Raw genomic sequence first — 19,514 nt, 5'->3', positions numbered from 1 at the left:
CCCCAATGCTCAGTTCACAGTTAAACTCTGCCATATTGACCCCACTTCTCACATTGGCGCTTCTGTTTTTTTTTTATTTTTTGTTTTACTTACAGAGTGGCTGAGGCTGACAGGTTGCATCGAGAGAGCAAGCAGGAGAGACCTGAGAGGGCCTGGGGTGTGAAATAAGAGATCCCGTCCCAGCAGAGGGTGCCATCTGACCTGAACGAGACGGAAGAGTCGTGTGACATCAGCCGACAGACTTGCACCCGACCTGACTGTGCACTCCATTTTATTTTTTGGTTGTGATCATTTCTTCCCTCTACCTAGCCCTCCCCAGGAAGGGGTGGGGGAGGGCGAGATCCCTTTTGTCAAACAGCTGGATTTTTGTGTTTTTTAGGGGGTGGCGGGGGGGGCACTCTGTAAGCAGTTTGCACAGAAAGACCAAACGCTTGTACCAGACCTGAGCAGCCGGTGGGCACTTGGGCAGTGAGCAGCTTTGCTTGGGTGTCCGATTCCAACCCCCCCCCACCACCATCCCTTCCAAGGGTGTCACGCATTTTGGACGAGAAAGTGGAGATTTGTTTTCCGGGACGTCAAGAGTCCTCCCAAGAGAATTGGAGGCTGCAACGGCAGCACGTGGAATTTATACATTCTGCAAAAAAAAAAGAACCACCACCACCACCCGTTCAAAATAACAAACCACCCTGGTGCCTCTTTGTTGTGACTGGAGCCGGGAATTGTGGGAGAAGCAATGGGAATGGCAGGAAAGGATTACGACCACCTGTTCAAGCTGCTCATTATTGGAGACTCCAGTAATTTCTAGTTTTATTTTTCTGTTTCTTGCTTTTGCTTGGTCATCTGCGGCAGGATATCTCCGTTGGCCTGAACCCACAGCTGTAGGCCTTCTGCTTTTCTGGCTGCCCTGTCAGGATGTTTCACAATTGGCGGAAGCGGAGAGTGATTTTTTTTTTTTCTTTTCAGATTTATTTAATTTTATATTCCTCTGGTCACAGTGGTGGAGCATTGTCACTGCGGGCCGCTGGGAGGGACCTTGGTGCCCAACCCACCTGGTCTCGCAAATATGTTTGACGTTTTTCCAGGTCACATTTTAACCAGGCTGTGCCCTGCACTTTGAACCCGCTCGAGGAAGCGGCTCTGCCCCCATCATGAGTGCTTGTTAAAAGCCATCCCAGATAAGTGGCCTTTCAGAAACCTTCACCCTGTCCTTGTTGTTTACACCGTGGTGCCGACTGTAAAAGGCCCTTCGTAAAATGGAGCCCATCGACGTGGCTGAAAAGAATGAATTGAAGTTTTGCACCAATTTTCCAAATTTGTGTAGAAATGAAAATACCTTCTATATGATAAGGTGCCACATGAGAGTTTGGGCATCAAACTAAAGGAAGTGGCAGTTTAGGGGCAGAATTGGCTCAGACACTAGAAGCAGAGGTTGATGGTGAGAGGAACCTCATCAGAATTGGGTGCATTGAAGAGTGTTGACCAGCAGGGCCGCTGCTATATGATTTAGATAGGAATGTAAGGAACAAGCTGGTTACGTTTGCAGGTGATACCAAGACGGTTGGATTAGCAGGTAAATTGGCATCCATTATATTATCACAGAAGGACTTGGACAGCAGACAGGCTTGGGCCGATTTGTGGCAGATGAAATTTAATGTCAGAAAAATAAAGAATTACGCATAGGAAGTAAAAATGTGAGGTTTGAATACACGATGGACAGTCTGAAAATCGAGAGCCCACCTTATATAAATGATTTAGATAGGAAAATAAGTAACAAGCTGGTTAAGTTTGCAGATGATACCAAGGTAGGCGAACTAGCAGGTAATTTGGAATCCGTTATATCATTACAGAAGGACTTGGATAGCAGACAGGCTTGGGCAGATTTGTGGCAGATGAAATTTAATGTCAGTAAATGTAAAGAATTGCACATAGGAAGTGAAAATGTTAGGTTTGAATACACGATGGGCTGTCGGAAAATCGAGAGTCCACCTTATGAGAAGGATTTAGGAGTCATAGTGGACTCTAAGCTATCAACTTCCCGACAGTGTTCAGAAGCCATTAAGAAGGCTTACAGAATGTTAGGTTATATAGCGCCTTGACGTGTGGAGTACAAGTCACAGGAGGTTCTGCTCAACCTTTATAACACACTGGTCAGGCCTCATCTGGAGTACGGTGGGCAGTTTTGGTCTCCAGGCTACAAAAAGGACATAGCAGCACTAGAGAAGGTCCAGAGAAGAGCGACTAGGCTGATTCCAGGGCTACAAGGGATGAGTTATGAGGAAAGATTAAAAGAGCTGAGCCTTAAGGAGATGAAGAGGAGACCTGACTGAAGTGTGCAAAATTATGAAGGGAATTAGTGCAGTGGATCGAGACTTGTGTTTTAAAATGAGTTCATCAAGAACACGGGGACACAGTTGGAAACTTGTTAAGAGTAAATTTTGCACAAACATTAGGAAGTTTTTCTTTACACAAACAACGATAGACACTTGGAATAAGCAACCAAGTAAGTGGTGGACAGTAAAACGTTAGGAACTTTCAAAACTCGACTTGATGTTTTCTTGGAAGAAATAAGTGGATAGGACTGGCGCGTTTTGTTGTACTGAATGGCCTGTTCTCGTCTCGAGTGTTCGAATGTTCTTATGAGAAGGATTTAGGAGTTTGGAGTGGACTCTAAGCTATCGACTTCCAGACAGTGTTCAGAAGCCATTGAGAAGGCTAACAGAATGTCAGGTTATATAGCGCCTTGATGTGTGGATTACAAGTCACAGGAGGTTCTGCTCCAGCTTTATAACACACTGGTGAAGCCTCATCTTGAGTCCTGTGTGCAGTTTGGGTCTCCGGGCTACAAGAAGGACATAACCGCACAAGAAAAGGTCTAGAGAAGAGCGACTAGGCTGACTCCAGGGCTACAGGGGATGAGTTATGAGGAAAGATTGAAAGAGCTGAGCTTTTACAGAGATGAAGAGGAGACCTGACTGAAGTGTGCAAAATGGTGAAGGGAATTAGTGCAGTGGATTGAGACGGTGACTTTAAAATGAGTTCATTAAGAACACGGGGACACAGTTGTAAACTTCTGAGGGGGAAATGTTGCACAAACATTAGGAAGTTTTTCTTTACACAAAGAACGATAGACACTTGTAGTGTGGTGGACAGTAAGACGTTAGGGACTTTAAAAACTCGGCTTGATGTTATTTTGGAAGAAATAAGTGGACAAGACTGGCGGGCTTTATTGGGCTGAACGGCCTGTTCTCATGTAGAGTGTTCTAATGTTCGATCTTGAGTTATCTATTCTTACATGTCTTTGTTTTGCTGTTGAACCAAAGGGAAAAAAAAAAAAAAGAACGCGATTCCTGCTTATTCTGCAAAGACATTTCAAAATGGCCAGGCCAAAATTATTGGTGCCCTTCAGAAGTTAAAAGAAGTTAACGTCTTGTAGTGGTCCTTCATGCAGACTCCAGCAGTGTCGTTTTAATGGAGATGATGTAGTGCTGTGTCCGCGTGCATCAGCAACGGGAAAACAAGAGTAATGGGGAGCAGGAAAGGCTGTAGGGTCTTCATCAGGTGTGTAGCTGAAAAGGAAGGAGACAGGGTGAGAGGAGGTGACAAAAAAAGCTACAATTCGAGGAGATGAAGGAAGAGTTTAAAAAGTTAGTCTGTCTTTAAAACCTGGAGAGAAATGTGTAATCCCAGGTTGAGAATGCGCCGAACTTCTCCTTTTCTTTGAAGCCCTCAGGGAGAACACAAACGGAGAGGCTAGTGTGGCTGTGATCAAGGGACGTGAAGTGTTCGGCGATGGGCTTTGTAAGGTCTTTCATTTTAACGGCTCGGACGTGTTCCCTGAAATGGTCTGCTGGCTGTTTCTCTGAAGTACACCTGAAGTCAGAAGTTTCCATCCACATTTAAATTCACTTTTTAAACCCTCAGATGTTATACTAACGAAGTATAACTTTGGCATATTGTTTAAGACGTCGACTTTGTGCAGAGCAAAGCTAATGTTTTCCAACAGTGTTCACCAAGTATTTCACTTTTTATTGACCACATCACAATTCCAGTGGGTCACAAGTTTACATACGTTTTGTTAACTGTGCCTTTCGAAGCCATTAGGTGATTAGACCATTAGCTTCTGATAGCCAGTTAGCCTAATCGGATTCAACATGTCGATGTGTTTTCAGGCCGACCATCAAACTCGCTGCCCCTTTGCTTGGCAGAATGGGAAAATCAAAAGACATCAGCTAAGATCTCAAAAAAAAAAAAATGGCGGACCTCCACAAGTCTGGTTCATCCTTGGGAACAACTTCTAAATGCCCCAAGGTTTCATGTTCATCTGTACAAACAATAATACGTAAGTATGAACATCGTGGGACCACCCAGCCGTCACACCGCTCAGGAAGGAGACGAATTCAGTGTCCTAGAGAAGAATGGACTTTGGCACCAAAAGTGCAAATCAATCCCAGAACAACAGCAGAAGGAAGACCTTGTGAAGATGCTGGAGGGACACAGGTAGACGAGTATCTATATCTACAGTAAAATCTGTCCGACATTGACATCACCTGAAAGGCTGCTCAGCAAAGAGGCAGCCACCACTCCAAAGCCACCATAAAAAAAGCCAGACTGCAGTTTGCAGTGGCACATGGGAACAAAGATCTGACCTTCTGGAGAAATGTCCTCTGGTCTGATGAATCCAAGAGTGAACTATTTGGACGTAATGACCATCATTATGTTTGGAGGAAAAAGGGTGAGGCTCGCCAGCCAAAGACCACCACCTTAACCGTCAAGCATGGGGTGGTGTGGGGGCTTCAGGAGGGACTGGTGCTCTTCACAAGATTGATGGCATCATGAGACAGGAAAATGATGGAGATACACAGCAATATCATCTCGAGTTCAGCAAGAAAGTTGAAACTCAGTTGCAAATGGGTCTTCCAATTGGACAATGACCCCAACGGTGTGACAAAATAGTTTAAGGACAACAAGGTCAAGGCATTGGAGTGGCCATCACAAAGCCCTGACCTCAATCCAATTCAAAATTTGTGGGCAGAAGTGAAAAATCGTGTGTGAGCAAGAAGGCCGACGAACCTGTCCCAGTTACAGCAGTTCCGACTGGAGGAGTGGGCCAGAATTCCAGCAACGTGTTGTAAGAAGCTTGTGCAAGGCAATGTGACCACATATGAACAAAGTGACCCACTGGTATTGTGATATGATCAGTGAAACGTGAGATAGTCTTTGAACATTGCTGGATAAAATGACGCTTGCCCTGCATAGAGTAGACGTCTTAAATGATACAACAAATATAGAGTTTGTTGGTATAAAACCTGTGGAGGGTTATAAAGTGAGTTTTAAAGAATTTGCCCCAATTGTATGGAAACTTCTGACTTCAACTGTAGATGGCTGGACGCTTCCTATAAGAAATGCAGTAGATGAGGTTTTTGGACTGGAAGAGGCCTGTTTGTTTAATATTGAACTGTCCAGAGGGACCAGATACAAGGGTGGTGTTGGTGACACGTTTGGAAGTGATAACATCGGTTCTGGTTAAAATGCCTGTCCTCCATGAAGCGAACTGTGGATGAAAAGTTGGCTTGGCTTAGGTGGTTGGTGGAATCGAGATCAAGAGAAGGTTAGAGAAATAAAGGCTCCTGTGGAGGGTTCAGTCTTGAGAAATTGGGAAGTTTGATGTCCTGTTGAAGGGAGAGAGAGTGTTGAGATGGAATGGGAGGACCAGCAGAATGTGGGGTTTCCATTATTGGCGTTCCTCTTAAAATGGCTGATATGAGGCTGCTCTTGGATTGACTGATGGCTCTGTCCATAATTTGAGAAAGGTATCCTCTATCGATGAAGAAACTCCTCAATCTGAGTGCTTCATTGCAAAGCCAACCTCGTCAGTGCAGAGGAAGTGAGAAATGAGATTGAGAGTTTTTACTATGCTAGAAGAGGAAGGAAATGTAGAGAAGGTAACTGTGAGTAAGTTGGCTTGTAGAAGACAAAGGTGTGAAGTCCTGGAAAGCTGATAGAAAGACCGATCTCTAAAAATGGTAGAGTTGGGGTGGAAACGTCAACTGTAAACCAGAGTGAGATGGCGGGAAACTGGTAAGACTCGTGAATGAATTCTTGTGGTTGGCTTTAACGTATTTTAATGATTATCTCGGGAGTCTTCAATCTTTTATATTGGCTGAAGGAGTGATTAGAAGTTCATTCAACTGTTTTGTGACACACTAAACCCCGGGGAGGAGATGGATGAACAACGAGTTGAGTAAGGAGGCCAGGCAGACAGCATCAGTGGTGACAAGACCATCTCCATAGAGCTTGATGTTTATCATGAACGCTGCTGCCAGTATTATCCAGACGTCTCCAACTGTAGCTGACGTCCCTCCAAGTTACCCCATCAGGAAGTATGGCCCAAGGTCCTTGAGAAAGATTGTTCAAATCGTGGAGGAAGAACCAAGGAAAACTTTTCAAAACCAGGTCCAGGCAGACCACCTTCAAGCTCAAGTTGCACCATTCTGGGCTTTCTGGATGACGGTTGACTTCTAAGAGAGAGAAAAACACAAACGAGCCTTTGCCACAGTTGTCCCTGGAGAATGGCGAAACGTGACGAGCATTTTGGCAGTTCACATCAACCCTTGTGCTCACTGTCAAAGAGAAATTAAGCTTTCGTAAGAAAATATGTAAACCCTGGAAGGGCTCAGTGGTGTTTTGAGGTGGCTTTGCTGCCTTTGAGTCTTTGTTGGGACATAATGAGATATTCTGGGCATTGTAAGTCAGAAAGTTGCAAGTTAAGGGTTATCCAGCCGAATCGTGAACCTAAACAGACCTCTGAGGAGAGATCGAATATCAGACTGTTCTGAAGTGGCAGTCTAGGACTCCCAGTCCCATTAACCATCTGAGGTCTGCGGTAGGAGTGATGGATGCATTGAAGGTGGAGGTGGGATTACATCAGGGATCAGCTCTGAGCCCTTTCTTATTTACAAAGGTGATGGGCAGGTTGACAGATGAGATTAGACAGGAGTCCCTGTTGACTGTGATGTTTGCTGATGACATTGTGATCTGTAGCAAGAGTAGGGAGCAGGTTGAGGAGACCCTGGAGAGGTGGAGATCTGCTTTTGAGAGGAGAGGAATGAAGGGCCAGTAGGACCACCAAGACAGAATACATGTGTGTGAATGAGAGGAAGGTCAGTGGAAGGATGATGATGTAGGGAGTAGAGTCGGTGAAGGTGGAGGAGTTTAAATACTTGGGATCAACAGTACAGAGTAACGGTGAGTGAAGAAGAGAGTGCAGGCAGGGTGGAGAAGAGTGTCGGGAGTAATTTGTGACAGACGGGTATACGCAAGAGTGAAAGGGAAGCTCTACAGGACGGTAGTGAGACCAGCTGTGTTATATGGGCTGGAGACGGTGGCACAGGAGACAGAGCTGGAGGTGGCAGAGTTAAAGATGCTAAGATTTGCATTGGGTGTGACGAGGATGGTCAGGATTAGAAATGAGGACATCAGCGGGTCGGCGCAAGTTGGACGGTTGGGAGACAAAGTCAGAGAGGTGAGATGAAGTTGGTTTGGACGTGTGCAGAGGAGAGAGAAGGGTGCTAAGGATAGAGCTGACAGGTAAGGGGAGAAGAGGAAGGCCTAAGAGAAGGTTTATGGATGTGATGAGAGAGGACATGCAGGTGATGGGTGTGACAGAGCAAGATGACGAGGACAGAAAGATATGGAAGAAGATGATCCACTGGGGCAACTCCTAACAGGAACAGGTGAAAGAAGAAAGAAAGAAAGACCTGGAAGTCTTGGTTGGCTGAAGGTGTCCATTTAAACCTGAGAAGGCCAAAGAAGAGTTGGCCAAATAACCAGTTGAGGACAAAAAAAAAAAAACATCTGACAAAAGTTCTTCATGGCAGTTGTCGTCTTCAGGGTACCAATATTTTTGCCCGTGCCATTTTCATTTGTTTTATCATTTAAAATTTGTTTGGTCATAAATCGAAGGCAAAGATCCTATTCTCTTAAATATGGCGTACAGAGTTGTGGATGTCAAATATTTTTGTGTCCGTTTTAGCCGAGTACCAATGTTTTCCGCCATGTCTGGGGTCTAGATTGCTTTACTGAGAGCTGTGGTAGTTGTGGCCGCTGTGACCCTCAAAAACAATCTCAGGCTTTTAATGGCAAACATTTGGGGGCGCTCTGTCACGTCTTGAGCTTGAGAATAACACACTTAAGGTTCTTCTTGTTTTCCTTCCCTGTGCAGATGTCGGGAAGAGCAGTTTGCTGTTGCGGTTTGCGGACAACACCTTCTCAGGTATGAAATTACGGGCTGCCAGCCCTTCCCTCCCGAAGTGGCCGACCTCGCATCCCAAACTTTGGCCGGCCTGAACTGTACTGTTGCTTTCCGTCCACAGGAAGTTACATCACGACGATTGGCGTGGATTTCAAGATCCGCACCGTTGAGATTGATGGGGAGAAGGTGAAACTGCAGATCTGGGACACCGCCGGCCAGGAGAGGTTTCGCACGATTACATCCACGTGAGTAAGGCTGCTGTTGATGGCATTGGGAGAGGCACGTCAACCTCTGGGCTCATCTGCTGGGTGAGGGAATACAATTGGGGGCACCTTTGAGGCAGTGGGGCCTTCCGTTTTAACAGAAGCAACAAGAAGTGGATTGCGTGTAGTAAGAAGACTCGAGGAGAATTTAAACAAGCAGCGGGGTGGCTTTGTGGTCCATCATTGATTGCACTTTGTCACACATCTCTCTGTGGGTGCAGACAGTCCGTACTTAAGAGTGGTCCGGTAGCAACTAGCATGACATTGGTGCACAGGCAAAAAGGTGCTATAAAGTCACATGGTAAAGTGGAACTCTTGAACCAACTAAGTGTATCGTTTAAAAAAAAAAAAAATGATATAACATTGAGCGGACCTGGAAGTTAAATTGAGGGAAGTGCAAGTGTGGACGCCTGTGGCCTGCCATGCAGGTGTTGAAAATGGGAAGGACACAGCTGTGGCCGTGGGGTTTGGTGGGGGTGGAGTTGGACATGTGTGAAAAGGAGGCGGGTGGGCATGAGAGAAGGGAGTCTCTTCAGGCAGGCACAGCACAGCATTTTGAAACCATTAAGAAGACCACAAAGTCTCTTCCTCCTCTTTCTGAGTTATTTTAAGGTGGCCTTACAAAAAAAGACGCAGCGTTGCTCGCTTGGTGCCCGACTGAGTCCTCCTTATTTTGTGCCCTCATATCGACGAGGCACTCTGTGGGGTTGAAGGCTGTTTTGCATGTCGTATTTCTGTTTTTCAGAGTGAGGTAGACTTGCATGGTTTGCCGTCTCTCTTTCTCACTGGTATCTGTCCTATATTGTCCCCGCACTTTTTTCTCGGTCTTGTTTAGTGTCACTTATCCTTCCGTTTGTTTTTACATAGTGTGACAAAGGCGCTATACGAGCGCTCAGACGGACACGGGAGGCACACTTATAAAACAAATGTTTTGTTTTTTCTTTTTTTTTCGCCTGTGGGTAACGCCTTCCCCGTTCCCATGGGTACAATAGCACAATCGCCACAATTCTTCTTCTCTTTCTCCTCCTCTCCGGCAAGCTTAGTCCCTCTCATCCCGAGTGGTGGCTGCTGGCTGCATTTATAGCCCACCCGGAAGTGCTCCAGGTGTTTGCGGCCCCATTTCAGGCTGCACTTCTGGGTGTGGCGGCGAACCCGCCTACATGGGCTCAGGAACCACTGCAGCGCCCCCTGGTGGTGGCCACGGACTCCAACAGGCTTGACTTCCAAAATCCCATGCCCGTGGCCCCGATGCAACCCAGGGGGGCTGCCATCTAGCCTTCCTGGGGGCAGGTACAGTCCCCCGTCCATAGCATGAGGGGGCATGACAATAGCATCTTACATGCTTTATCATTTGTCAAGGTACCATCGGTTTCACTGTCTGTCCGTTAGTGCCTTTCCTATGTACAGTATCTGTCGCTATGTAGAGTGTGGTTTGCTATACAGTGCATTTTATACATCGCTCTCATTTCTTGCCACATTTATCGTGCAGTGCTGCCCCACACATTCCTCCCGTGGTTATAAATGGACCCCGGCATCTCAAGCTAGTAGCACATTGAAGGAGTCACCAGGCTGAACCTCCTGCCATTGCCCCCCTCTGTACTGCAATGGATCTGTGCAGCTCAAGCTAGTGGCATGACCGAGTCATTGACACCTACCTGCTGGGCCAGACCACCGGACCTGTTCATCCCCATACACTTCTCTCATAGTCTAAAACGGGGGTGTCCAACGCCGGTCCTGGTGGGCTGCAGCGGCTGCAGGTTTTCATTCTAACCCTTTTCCTATTCAGTTTTCACTGCTAATTAACTCCTTTACCATTCATTTTAATAGCCCCCTTTTTCAGGATTCAGACCTCTGAATTGACTCGTTTCTTCATTAAGTGGCAGCCAAACGGAAATGAGATGTGAGACGAGGCAACAGGTGACCAGCTAAACTGGAACATCAAACTCCAGCCAATTTTGTTCCTCCAACCAGTTCTTTAATGAGAAGCCAGTTCTTGCTGTTAATTAAAGCCGTTCATGAATATCAGGCCTTGTTTCTCCTCTCATTCTGCCACAGCAGACAGTTGATTTTCGTTTTTTTTTTTTTCACAAGACCACCGTTAAGATGTTTTGGTGACCTGAGCAGACCAACCTGACCGAGACCCTCACCTCTCTTTATTTTCAGGTGATCTGCTCATTTTGTGTCTCATTATTGTTAAACAACTAAGGGGGGTCCAAGTCACGTCAATTAAAACGAAGGCAAAACAGCAGCAGAAACAGCTCACTAGTTAAGAAGACATTTGGAATGAAAAACTGCAGCCACTGTTGACCACCACGACCAGTCTAAAACCAAGCGTTTTGGCGCAAAGAAAGAGGTGCCAGCTACTGTGCTGGCCTGGCTGCCAGTGCAACCCATACACGTCACTCCTGGTCTGTAACGGAGCTGTTCAGCTCAAGCTAGATGTATAATTGAGGGGTCTTTTAGTCTGGTGGTGGGTGACACTAGCTAGTGTGAACAGCACAGGTCCATTTAGAACAAAGGGTCAAGTGCCAGGGATCCCAGTGGCTGGTGACTCCTTCATCGGGTGGCAAGCTCGAGCTGTGAGGTCCCTTTATCTGAGATTAGGTGTTTATTGTCACGCTGCATTGTGTCACCTTCATGCTTTTGCGTTTCCCCCTTTGCCAGGTACTACAGAAACACGCATGGAGTGATCATCGTCTACGACGTCACCAACCCCGAGTCCTTTGTGAATGTTAAGCGCTGGCTGAACGAGATCGGACAGAACTGCGACAACGTCTGCAAAGTCCTCGGTGAGTGGGTCGCGTATTGTCCTTTCAGATTGTGACCCGTTGTTGGATTAAAGATTGTGCGTGTAGTCGTGTGTGAAAGTTTGCAGACCGATTGTCACTTAAGATTTGTTTTGGACCCCGCGGCACTTACAGTATGTAGATAATCGCAATTTGCCTCTTCCTGAGTGGAGTAAATTTGCAGTAGCTCAGTCGGTAGAGCGGGTTGTCCAGCAATCGGAGGGTCGCAGGTTCGATCCTGGCTCTCGGCATGAGAATGCAGCTGTTGGTGGTCGGAAGGATTGGTGGCGCCAGTGTTCGGCAGCCTCGCCTCTGTCAGTGCGCCCCAGGGCAGCTGTGGCTACAAAGTAGCTTATCATCACCAGCGTGTGAATGTGTGTGTGAATGACTGTTGTGTTGTGAAGCGCCTAGGGGGGTTCTTGAACTCTAGTAGGCGCTATATCAAATACAGGCCATTTACCATAAATTTGTTTGCATGTTTTTAAAAAGTAAACGTCCACGCAGGGAAAATGATAAGCACGTTATGGAGAAAAGTGAAGGCGCAAAACTGAGCCCCTCGCCTCATGACTGACATCAGCTGGACCAATGGCAGAGTGTTAGCAATGACTGAGCTGACCAATGAAGCAGCTTCTCCTTCCTCTTCATCTTTTCCCACTTCTGGGGTTGATGTGGCCGATCAACCTTCTCCATTCAGCTCAGTCCTGCACCTTCTCTGCAGTCGGACCCTTTTCCTTCAGATTTTCATCTGCTTTGGCCTCCCGTGCTGTCTCTCCTCCCCAGGACTTCCATGTGCATCCCTCTTTTGGTCTCTCCTCATCGCATGACCATACCACCTCAGCCTGCCTTCTGGTACATTCTTAGGTTTCCCTCCCAGTTTTGTTGTTCCTCTGATGGTCTCATTTCTTACTCCACACAGCCATCTCCACCTTCTCCTTTCTGTCACATCTAACTTCTCCTGCTGTGCTCCTTTTACTTGCCCGTGTCTCGGCTCCATCCATCACTACTACTTCTTCTTTCGGCTGCTCCTGTTAGGGGTTACCCCAGCGGATCATCTTCTTCCATATCTTCCTGTCCTCCTCATCTTGCTCTGTGGCACCCATCACCTGCATGTCCTCTCTCACCACATCCATAAACCTTCTCTTAGGCCTTCCTCTTTTCCTCTTACCTGGCAGCTCTATCCTTAGCATCCTTCTCCCAATATACCCAGCATCTCTCCTCTGCACATGTCCAAACCATCGCAATCTCGTGTCTCCCAACCATCCAACTTGAGCTGACCCTCTAATGTCCCTGTTTCTAATCCTGTCCATCCTCGTCACCCCCAATGCAAATCTTACCATCTTTAGCTCTGCTGCCTCCAGCTCTGTCTCCTGTGCCACCATCTCCAGCCCATATAATATTATAATTTGTTCGTTTTCACATACCCCTTGGGGTCTGCCATTGTACGGCGCCCTTAGAGCAATTACAGGTTAAGGGTCTTGCTTAAGGGCCCAGAACAGTAGGTTCTCTCTTGGCAGTGACGGGGATTCGAACCGGCAACCTTCTGGATACCAGCACAGATCCTTAGCCTCAGAGCCACCAGTCTGCCCCAAAATTCGTCCATAAATAACATGAAGTCGAGTTATCGAAGTCCTTCTGTCCACCGTACTGCTTGGTCACTCATTCCAAGTGTCTGCGCTTCTCTGTGTGAAGGACAAACTTCCTAATGTCTGTGTGATGTTTAGCCTTCCCTGAAATGTTCCCTCGATCTCATGACTCCGCACCTCCATAACCAGTTCAGAGAGGGAGTGGACTTCAAGAAGATCCATGGTGCAGACCTCCTTGGACTGGAAACTCAAAAATCGACTCCCCCCCACCCACTGCCCGCCCGATACATAACATACAGGAACCTGAGGATCCGAAATGGTGGAAGGGGCAAACAGAAAGAAGGGACAGGAGGCTCTTCATATGAGTGGATGGTCATCTGTCTGGCAGGGAGGCATTTCTGGAAGACTCCATAAATCTGCATTTAGGCAAACCGTGTATACAAGTGGGAGGGACAAACGCAGCCCTACCAACAAGTGGGCATCCTATTGAAATTTCACCCTGGGCCTCAAGCAGATAAAGCCACTGGTGTCACCTTGAAGGGCTCTCAAACTTTCTAGCACACTCATTAAACACTCCGGCCCCCCATACTGTGATGGTCTTGCTGTTTACGTGTTTTTTTTTTTTTTAATTTTTTTAAATCCTTACTCTGTCTTCCTCCAGTGGGGAACAAGAACGACAACCCGTCCAAAAAGCAGGTGGAGACGCAGGATGCCCGGCGCTTCAGTGACTCCATGGCGGTTCCATTCTTCGAAACCAGCGCCAAAGAGAACATCAATGTGGAAGAGGTGAGGGGCTGTATGGGATTGGGGGATTTTCTATGTACGGATAACGAGGTGTGACAGGTGAAAGTCACGACTCCTAACTAAGCAGTCCCACTGCTAGACACCGCTGTTCGGGTATTGGCCCAGCTTTTCCGTTTCCCCAGCATGTTGGGTGCCTCCTGCTGCCTTATTTGTCCAGTAAGTGTTGGTTTCATCTTGTGCCATGTGCTGATGCCCCCCCATCGGGTGGGGAGCCATTCCACATTCTCCTGCTCACCCATCAGTCGTGCGCTTTTAACTGCCCTCCCAAATCTTTTCCCAGATGTTCATGGCTGTCACGCACATGGTCCTGCGGGCCAAGAAGGCGTCTCAAGCCCGGCTGGTGCAGCACGGCGATCTGGTGAAGATCAACGGCAAGCAGCCCAAGAAGAAGGTGAAGCGATGCTGCTGAAAGAAAAAGCGGTGGGGACGAGGGAGTTGGGGGGAGAACGAGCACAGAGAGAGAGCGAGCGAGCGAGCGAGAAGGCAAGGCGACGTTGAACTGCCCCCTGCTGGCTGGCGCCTCTGTGACCACCACCACCACCACCACCATCTCACGAGCCGCCACAACTGGGCAGCGGGGACGAGCCTGGCAAGTGAGGGGAACTGATTTGAAGGAACCACTTTTTATCTCGTCGTCGTCTTTTTGTTTTTTTTTGTTTTTGGATTCTACCAAAGCCACTTCAGACTTTTTAAGGGGACGGGGCAGGTTGGATTATGGTGGTGGGGGGTGTGGGGGACCCTGTATGTGCTGCTCATTTTGGGATGGACTGGATTTGACTTTAGGGTTGTTGCCACTGCGATGACCTACCAGCCTGCCTCCTCTCATCACACCCCACCCCCCATTCAGCCTTGGAGTTGGGGGCCGGGGGGGGGTGGGTTTGTGCGCGCCCACACTAATAAGCCTTCCGCTCACTCACTTACTAGCATATTGCTGTGACCTTTGAGCCTAAGCAGTTGCTTTATTTTAATATTTGATGTATGCCCTTACTGGATTGTGTGGGGGGGTTCAGGGGTCTCCCCCGGTCACCCCCAATTGATTCACTACAGCATTATAGTTATTTGCCCAGTAGAGGGCAAGCATGAGCAATCCAGTCTGGACGCCTCCGTTGAGGTCATTGGGGGGTTTGACACGGGTTCAAATGGTGAATGGCGGCCGCTTCTCCTCTGCCCCACTCGCTTCCTGTTCAATTGCACTGTAGTTAGACACACCAGCACGTTCACCATGGACACTGTGGCGGCCGGCCGGTCAGTGGCCAGGCCAGACATGACAAGAAAATCAAAATCAACCTGCACTGTGACGCCGAGGTGGGGTGTGACTGTTTAGTTCACTGCTGCATTGTGGGAATGTACTGGCATTTCAATTAGATGCTAACTAACACTTTTTTTTTGTTTAACAATGTAACTGGAAAGAGAACCAATTTAATAAAGAAATGAGTGAAAAATGAATCTGGGGGGCTCGCCCACCTCACTGGCACCCCTGTTTGGTAAGCTTTGCTCTGTGTAGCGCCTTTCATCCCAGACAGTTGCCGTCCGTTAGGCCAGGTGATTCGTTGGCATTTGGGGGTTAATGCACCTTTTAGAGCTTGTCAAGGTTTTATTTTGGGGTGTTGATTTGGGCCATGTCACACTCAGTGCATCCAGAAAGTATTCACAGCGCAGCACTTTGTCCACATTTTGTTATGTCACAGCCTTATTCCAAAATTGATTTAAATTAATTTTTTTTCTTTAGAATTCTACACACAACACCCCATGATGACAACTTGAAAAAAGTTTACTTGACGTTTTTACAAATTTATTTAAAATAAAAAAAACTGAGAAAGCACATGTACATACTGTAAGTATTCACAGCCTTGGCCATGAAGCTCCAAATTGAGCTCAGGTCCATCCTGTGTCCCCTGATCATCCTTGAGATGTTTCATTGGAGTCCACCTGTGGTCAATTCAGTTGACTGGACATGATGTGGAAAGGCACACACCTGTCTAGAGAAGGTCCCACAGTTGACAGTTCATGTCAGACCACAAACCAAGCATGAAGTCAAAGGAATTGTCTGTAGACCTCCGAGACAGGATTGTCTTGAGGCACAAATCTGGGGAAGGTTACAGAAAAATGTCTGCTCCTTTGCAGGTCCCAATGAGCACAGTGGCCTCCATCATCCGTAAGAGGAAGAAGTTCGAAACCACCAGGACTCTTCCTAGAGCTGGCCGGCCATCTAAACTGAGCGATCGGATGAGAAGGGCCTTAGTCAGGGAGGTGACCAAGAACCCGATGGTCACTCTGTCAGAGCTCCAGAGGTCCTCTGTGGAGAGAGGAGAACCTTCCAGAAGAACAACCATCTCTGCAGCAATCCACCAATCAGGCCTGTATGGTAGAGTGGCCAGACAGAAGCCACTCCTTAGTAAAAGGCACATGGCAGCCCGCCTGGAGTTTGACAAAAGGCACCTGAAGGACTCTCAGACCATGAGAAACAAAATTCTCTGGTCTGATGAGACAAAGATTGAACTCTTTGGTGTGAATGCCAGGCGTCTCGTTTGGAGGAAACCAGGCACCGCTCATCACCAGGCCAATACCATCCCTACAGTGAAGCATGGTGGTGGCAGCATCAGGAACTGGGAGACTAGTCCGGATAAAGGGAAAGATGACTGCAGCAATGTACAGAGACATCCTGGATGAAAACCTGCTCCAGAGCGCTCTTGACCTCAGACTGGGTCGACGGTTCATCTTTCAGCAGGACAACGACCCTAAACACACAGCCAAGATATCAAAGGAGTGGCTTCAGGACAACTCTGTGAATGTCCTTGAGTGGCCAGACTTGAATCCAATTGAACATCTCTGGAGAGATCTTAAAATGGCTGTGCACCGACACTTCCTATCCAACCTGATGGAGCTTGAGAGGTGCTGCAAAGAGGAATGGGCAAAACTGGCCAAGAATAAGTGTGCCAAGCTTGTGGCATCAGATTCAAAAAGACTTGAGGCTGGAATTGCTGCCAAAGGTGCATCGACAAAGTATTGAGCCAAAGGCTGTGAATACTTATCCATCCATCCATCCATCCATTTTCCAACCCGCTGATTCCGAACACAGGGTCACGGGGGTCTGCTGGAGCCAATCCCAGCCAACACCGGGCACAAGGCAGGAACCAATCCCGGGCAGGGTGCCAACCCACCGCAGGACACACACAAACACACCAAGCACACACTAGGGCCAATTTAGGACCGCCAATGCACCTGGACTGTGGGAGGAAACCCACGCAGACACGGGGAGAACAAGCAAACTCCACGCAGGGAGGACTGGGAAAGTGAACCTATCTGCGAGGCAGCAGCGCTACCACTGCGCCACCGTGCCACCCCATAAATACTTATGTACGTGTGATTTCTCAGTTTTTTTTATTTTTAATAAATTTGCAAAATCCTCAAGTAAACTTTTTTCATGTTGTCATTATGGGGTGTTGTGTGTAGAATTCTGAGGAGAAAAATGAATTTAATCCATTTTGGAATAAGGCTGTAACATAACACAATGTGGAGAAAGTGATGAAGTGCTGTGAATACTTTCCGGATGCACTGTACGTGATTTTTTTTTTTTCCCCCCCAGCCATTTTCTGCCGTAACCTTCATTTACGTAATCTTGGCGAGTTCAGAGGCAGTTGGCGGCGCTGCGCTCACCGTGAGGGCCGGTCATGCAGTTTGACGTACCCAGCGACTCTGTCCAGCCAGTCTATCTTCAGTCGCAGGGTGAGGTGGGCTCTGTGCGTGTGCGTGAATGACCCCAGTATTGGTTTTCACCAAGTCTGCTGCTTCAGTGTTTTTAGATCTTCTTGTCAGATGTTTCTGGGGTACACGGACGTAGAATTACCAGCAGTTCAGCAGTTTCAAAGGCTTTGATGGACAGTTCCATGAAGTTTAGGCAAAGAGTCGATATTTGCAGTGTTGGCCCTTTCTTTTTTCAAGACCTCTGCTATTCACCCTGACAGGCTGTCTATCCATCAACTTCTGGGCCCAATCCTGACTGATGGGAGCTGCTCTTCTTCTTCTTCTTCTATCGGGGTCACCACTGTGGATCATCATCTTCCATATCTTCCTTTCCTCCTCATCTTGTTCTGTGACACCCATCACCTGCATGTCCCCTCTCACCACATCCATAAACCTTCTCACAGGCCTTCCTCTTCCCTGACAGCTCTATCCTTAGCACCCTTCTCCCAGTATACCCAGCATCTCTCCAAACCAACCCAATCTCGCCTCTCTGACTTTGTCTCCCAACCTGAGCTGACCCTCTAATGTCCTCATTTCTAATCCTGTCCATCCTCGTCACACTCCGTGCAAGTCTTAACATCTTTAACTCTGCCACCTCCTGCTCTGTCTCCTGTGCCACCGTCACCAGTCCATATAACAGCTGGTCTCACTACCGTCCTGTAGACCACCTCTGTCACTCTTGCTGATGCCCGTCTGTCACAAATCACTCCTGACTCTTCTCCAGCCACTCCACCCTGCCTGCACTCTCTTCCACAATCCCCATGCTCATTTTTGCATAATCACAATTGGTGGGTTTTTGTTTGTCCACCCACCATCTTGAGGATTGACCCATAGTTCTCAATGAGGGTTAAAGTTCAGAGGAGTTTCCTGGCCATGGACCCCAAAATTTCGAGGTTTTGTTCCCTGAGCCATTTTGTTCTCACTTCTGCCTTTATGGCAGGATGCGAAACAAAAAAATAAATAAATAAATAAAATAAAGGGCCAAAATCGTGGTGGTACTCGTTAACCCTTCGTGCACCTGCCGTTCTGTCCAGCTGCACCTTATTGGCCGTCGGGAGACTGTGCTGGAATGCCATCACGCAGACGGTCAAGTAGACATACCAGTTGTGTAAACTGACGCAGGGCGGCCCACCGTCAAGATGGGTTGGCAAGTCTGAGGTGCCCCATGACTGAAAGTCACGTGATTTGACGTTAAGTTTGGACTTTTTGATGCTCGAGTACGGGATTACCTTGAGTGGAGTGGGACCTTCACCCTGGAGAATTGTACATTATGTAACATGGAGGTGGAAGGTAGCATTGAGTCCTCCTCTTCGTCATCATCAGCACTGGTTTAGTTTAATGGCTTTACTTGGGTTGCCCCTCGTCAAACTTGTTTTTTTTTTCCCTCCACTCCCCACAGTTCCCCCCAATTCTGTGCGTGTTCTGTGACTGCACCTCCTCCTACGTTGTGTCCTAACCCCCCATCATTCACCTCTGCCTTTCACTCCACACCCCAAACCCAACTACCTGTCTTTCTCCTTGGAGGTAAAGATTCCCTTTTTCTGGACGTTGGTGCCAGGCTGAGCTGTTAGGATATCAAGGCCGAGCCGTCAGTGGTCTTCGTTTCAGGGTGACAACTCACTGAGGGGGGTAACGTGCTGGATTTTATAAGGGGAGGGGGGATACGGAACTTTGACTGTTGCTAAGCTGCAACGTGACCCTTGGCATAGGAAACGATGGCCTGATTAAATCACAAAAAAATCAAAACAAACCATTTTATTGTTTTAATCCAGTAAACTGCTTCCTGCAGCTGAGACCTCCTGCCTAACTCGTGGCAGTCAAAAAGTGTTCAAAAGTCTCCAAAGGTGAAGCACTCAATCAAAATAAACGAAAAACACAAATCCATCTGTGGTGCCCTTCCAGACTATGGCACGGTGACCCCCAGCGTCTTAACTGACAAGAACCAAAGCGCGGCCTGCCTTCCATGTTGCAAACCCAGTGACGCCTGGCAGGACGAGTGCCATCACCAGGCAGTGTCTGTGCTGTGCCCTGCGCTGACCTTTAACCTCATGGCATCTCCAGTGTTTCAGCCAATTGGGGGCAG

The 19,514-nt window shown here is 47.7% G+C and overlaps 2 protein-coding genes across 5 annotated transcripts in view; one reads left to right on the top strand and one right to left on the bottom strand.

Moving 5' to 3' along the window:
- si:dkey-16l2.16 (ras-related protein Rab-35) overlaps positions 1-14,558 on the top strand; it is a 34,846-nt gene extending 20,288 nt beyond the window's left edge. The window contains exons 2-7 of the mRNA XM_039765002.1: positions 96-794; positions 8,222-8,272; positions 8,373-8,496; positions 11,179-11,303; positions 13,545-13,669; positions 13,968-14,558. Coding sequence (XP_039620936.1) covers positions 734-794; positions 8,222-8,272; positions 8,373-8,496; positions 11,179-11,303; positions 13,545-13,669; positions 13,968-14,096 — 615 coding nt within the window. The 5' untranslated portion in view covers positions 96-733 and the 3' untranslated portion in view covers positions 14,097-14,558. The remainder of the gene's footprint in view (positions 1-95; positions 795-8,221; positions 8,273-8,372; positions 8,497-11,178; positions 11,304-13,544; positions 13,670-13,967) is intronic.
- Positions 14,559-19,171: 4,613 nt separating this feature from the next.
- The window catches only part of LOC120536595, an 18,976-nt gene continuing 18,633 nt past the window's right edge, over positions 19,172-19,514 (bottom strand). For all 4 annotated transcript variants that reach the window (XM_039764995.1, XM_039764999.1, XM_039764996.1 and 1 more), the window contains one exon: positions 19,172-19,514. This exon is cut by the window's right edge and continues 298 nt beyond it. The gene's annotated coding sequence lies outside the window, so the exon portion shown is untranslated.

Source organism: Polypterus senegalus, chromosome 10, assembly GCF_016835505.1.
Source record: "Polypterus senegalus isolate Bchr_013 chromosome 10, ASM1683550v1, whole genome shotgun sequence".
NCBI lineage: Eukaryota > Metazoa > Chordata > Cladistia > Polypteriformes > Polypteridae > Polypterus > Polypterus senegalus.
Note: the sequence above shows the minus strand (reverse complement) of the source record. Positions and strands in the feature narration are given on the sequence as shown.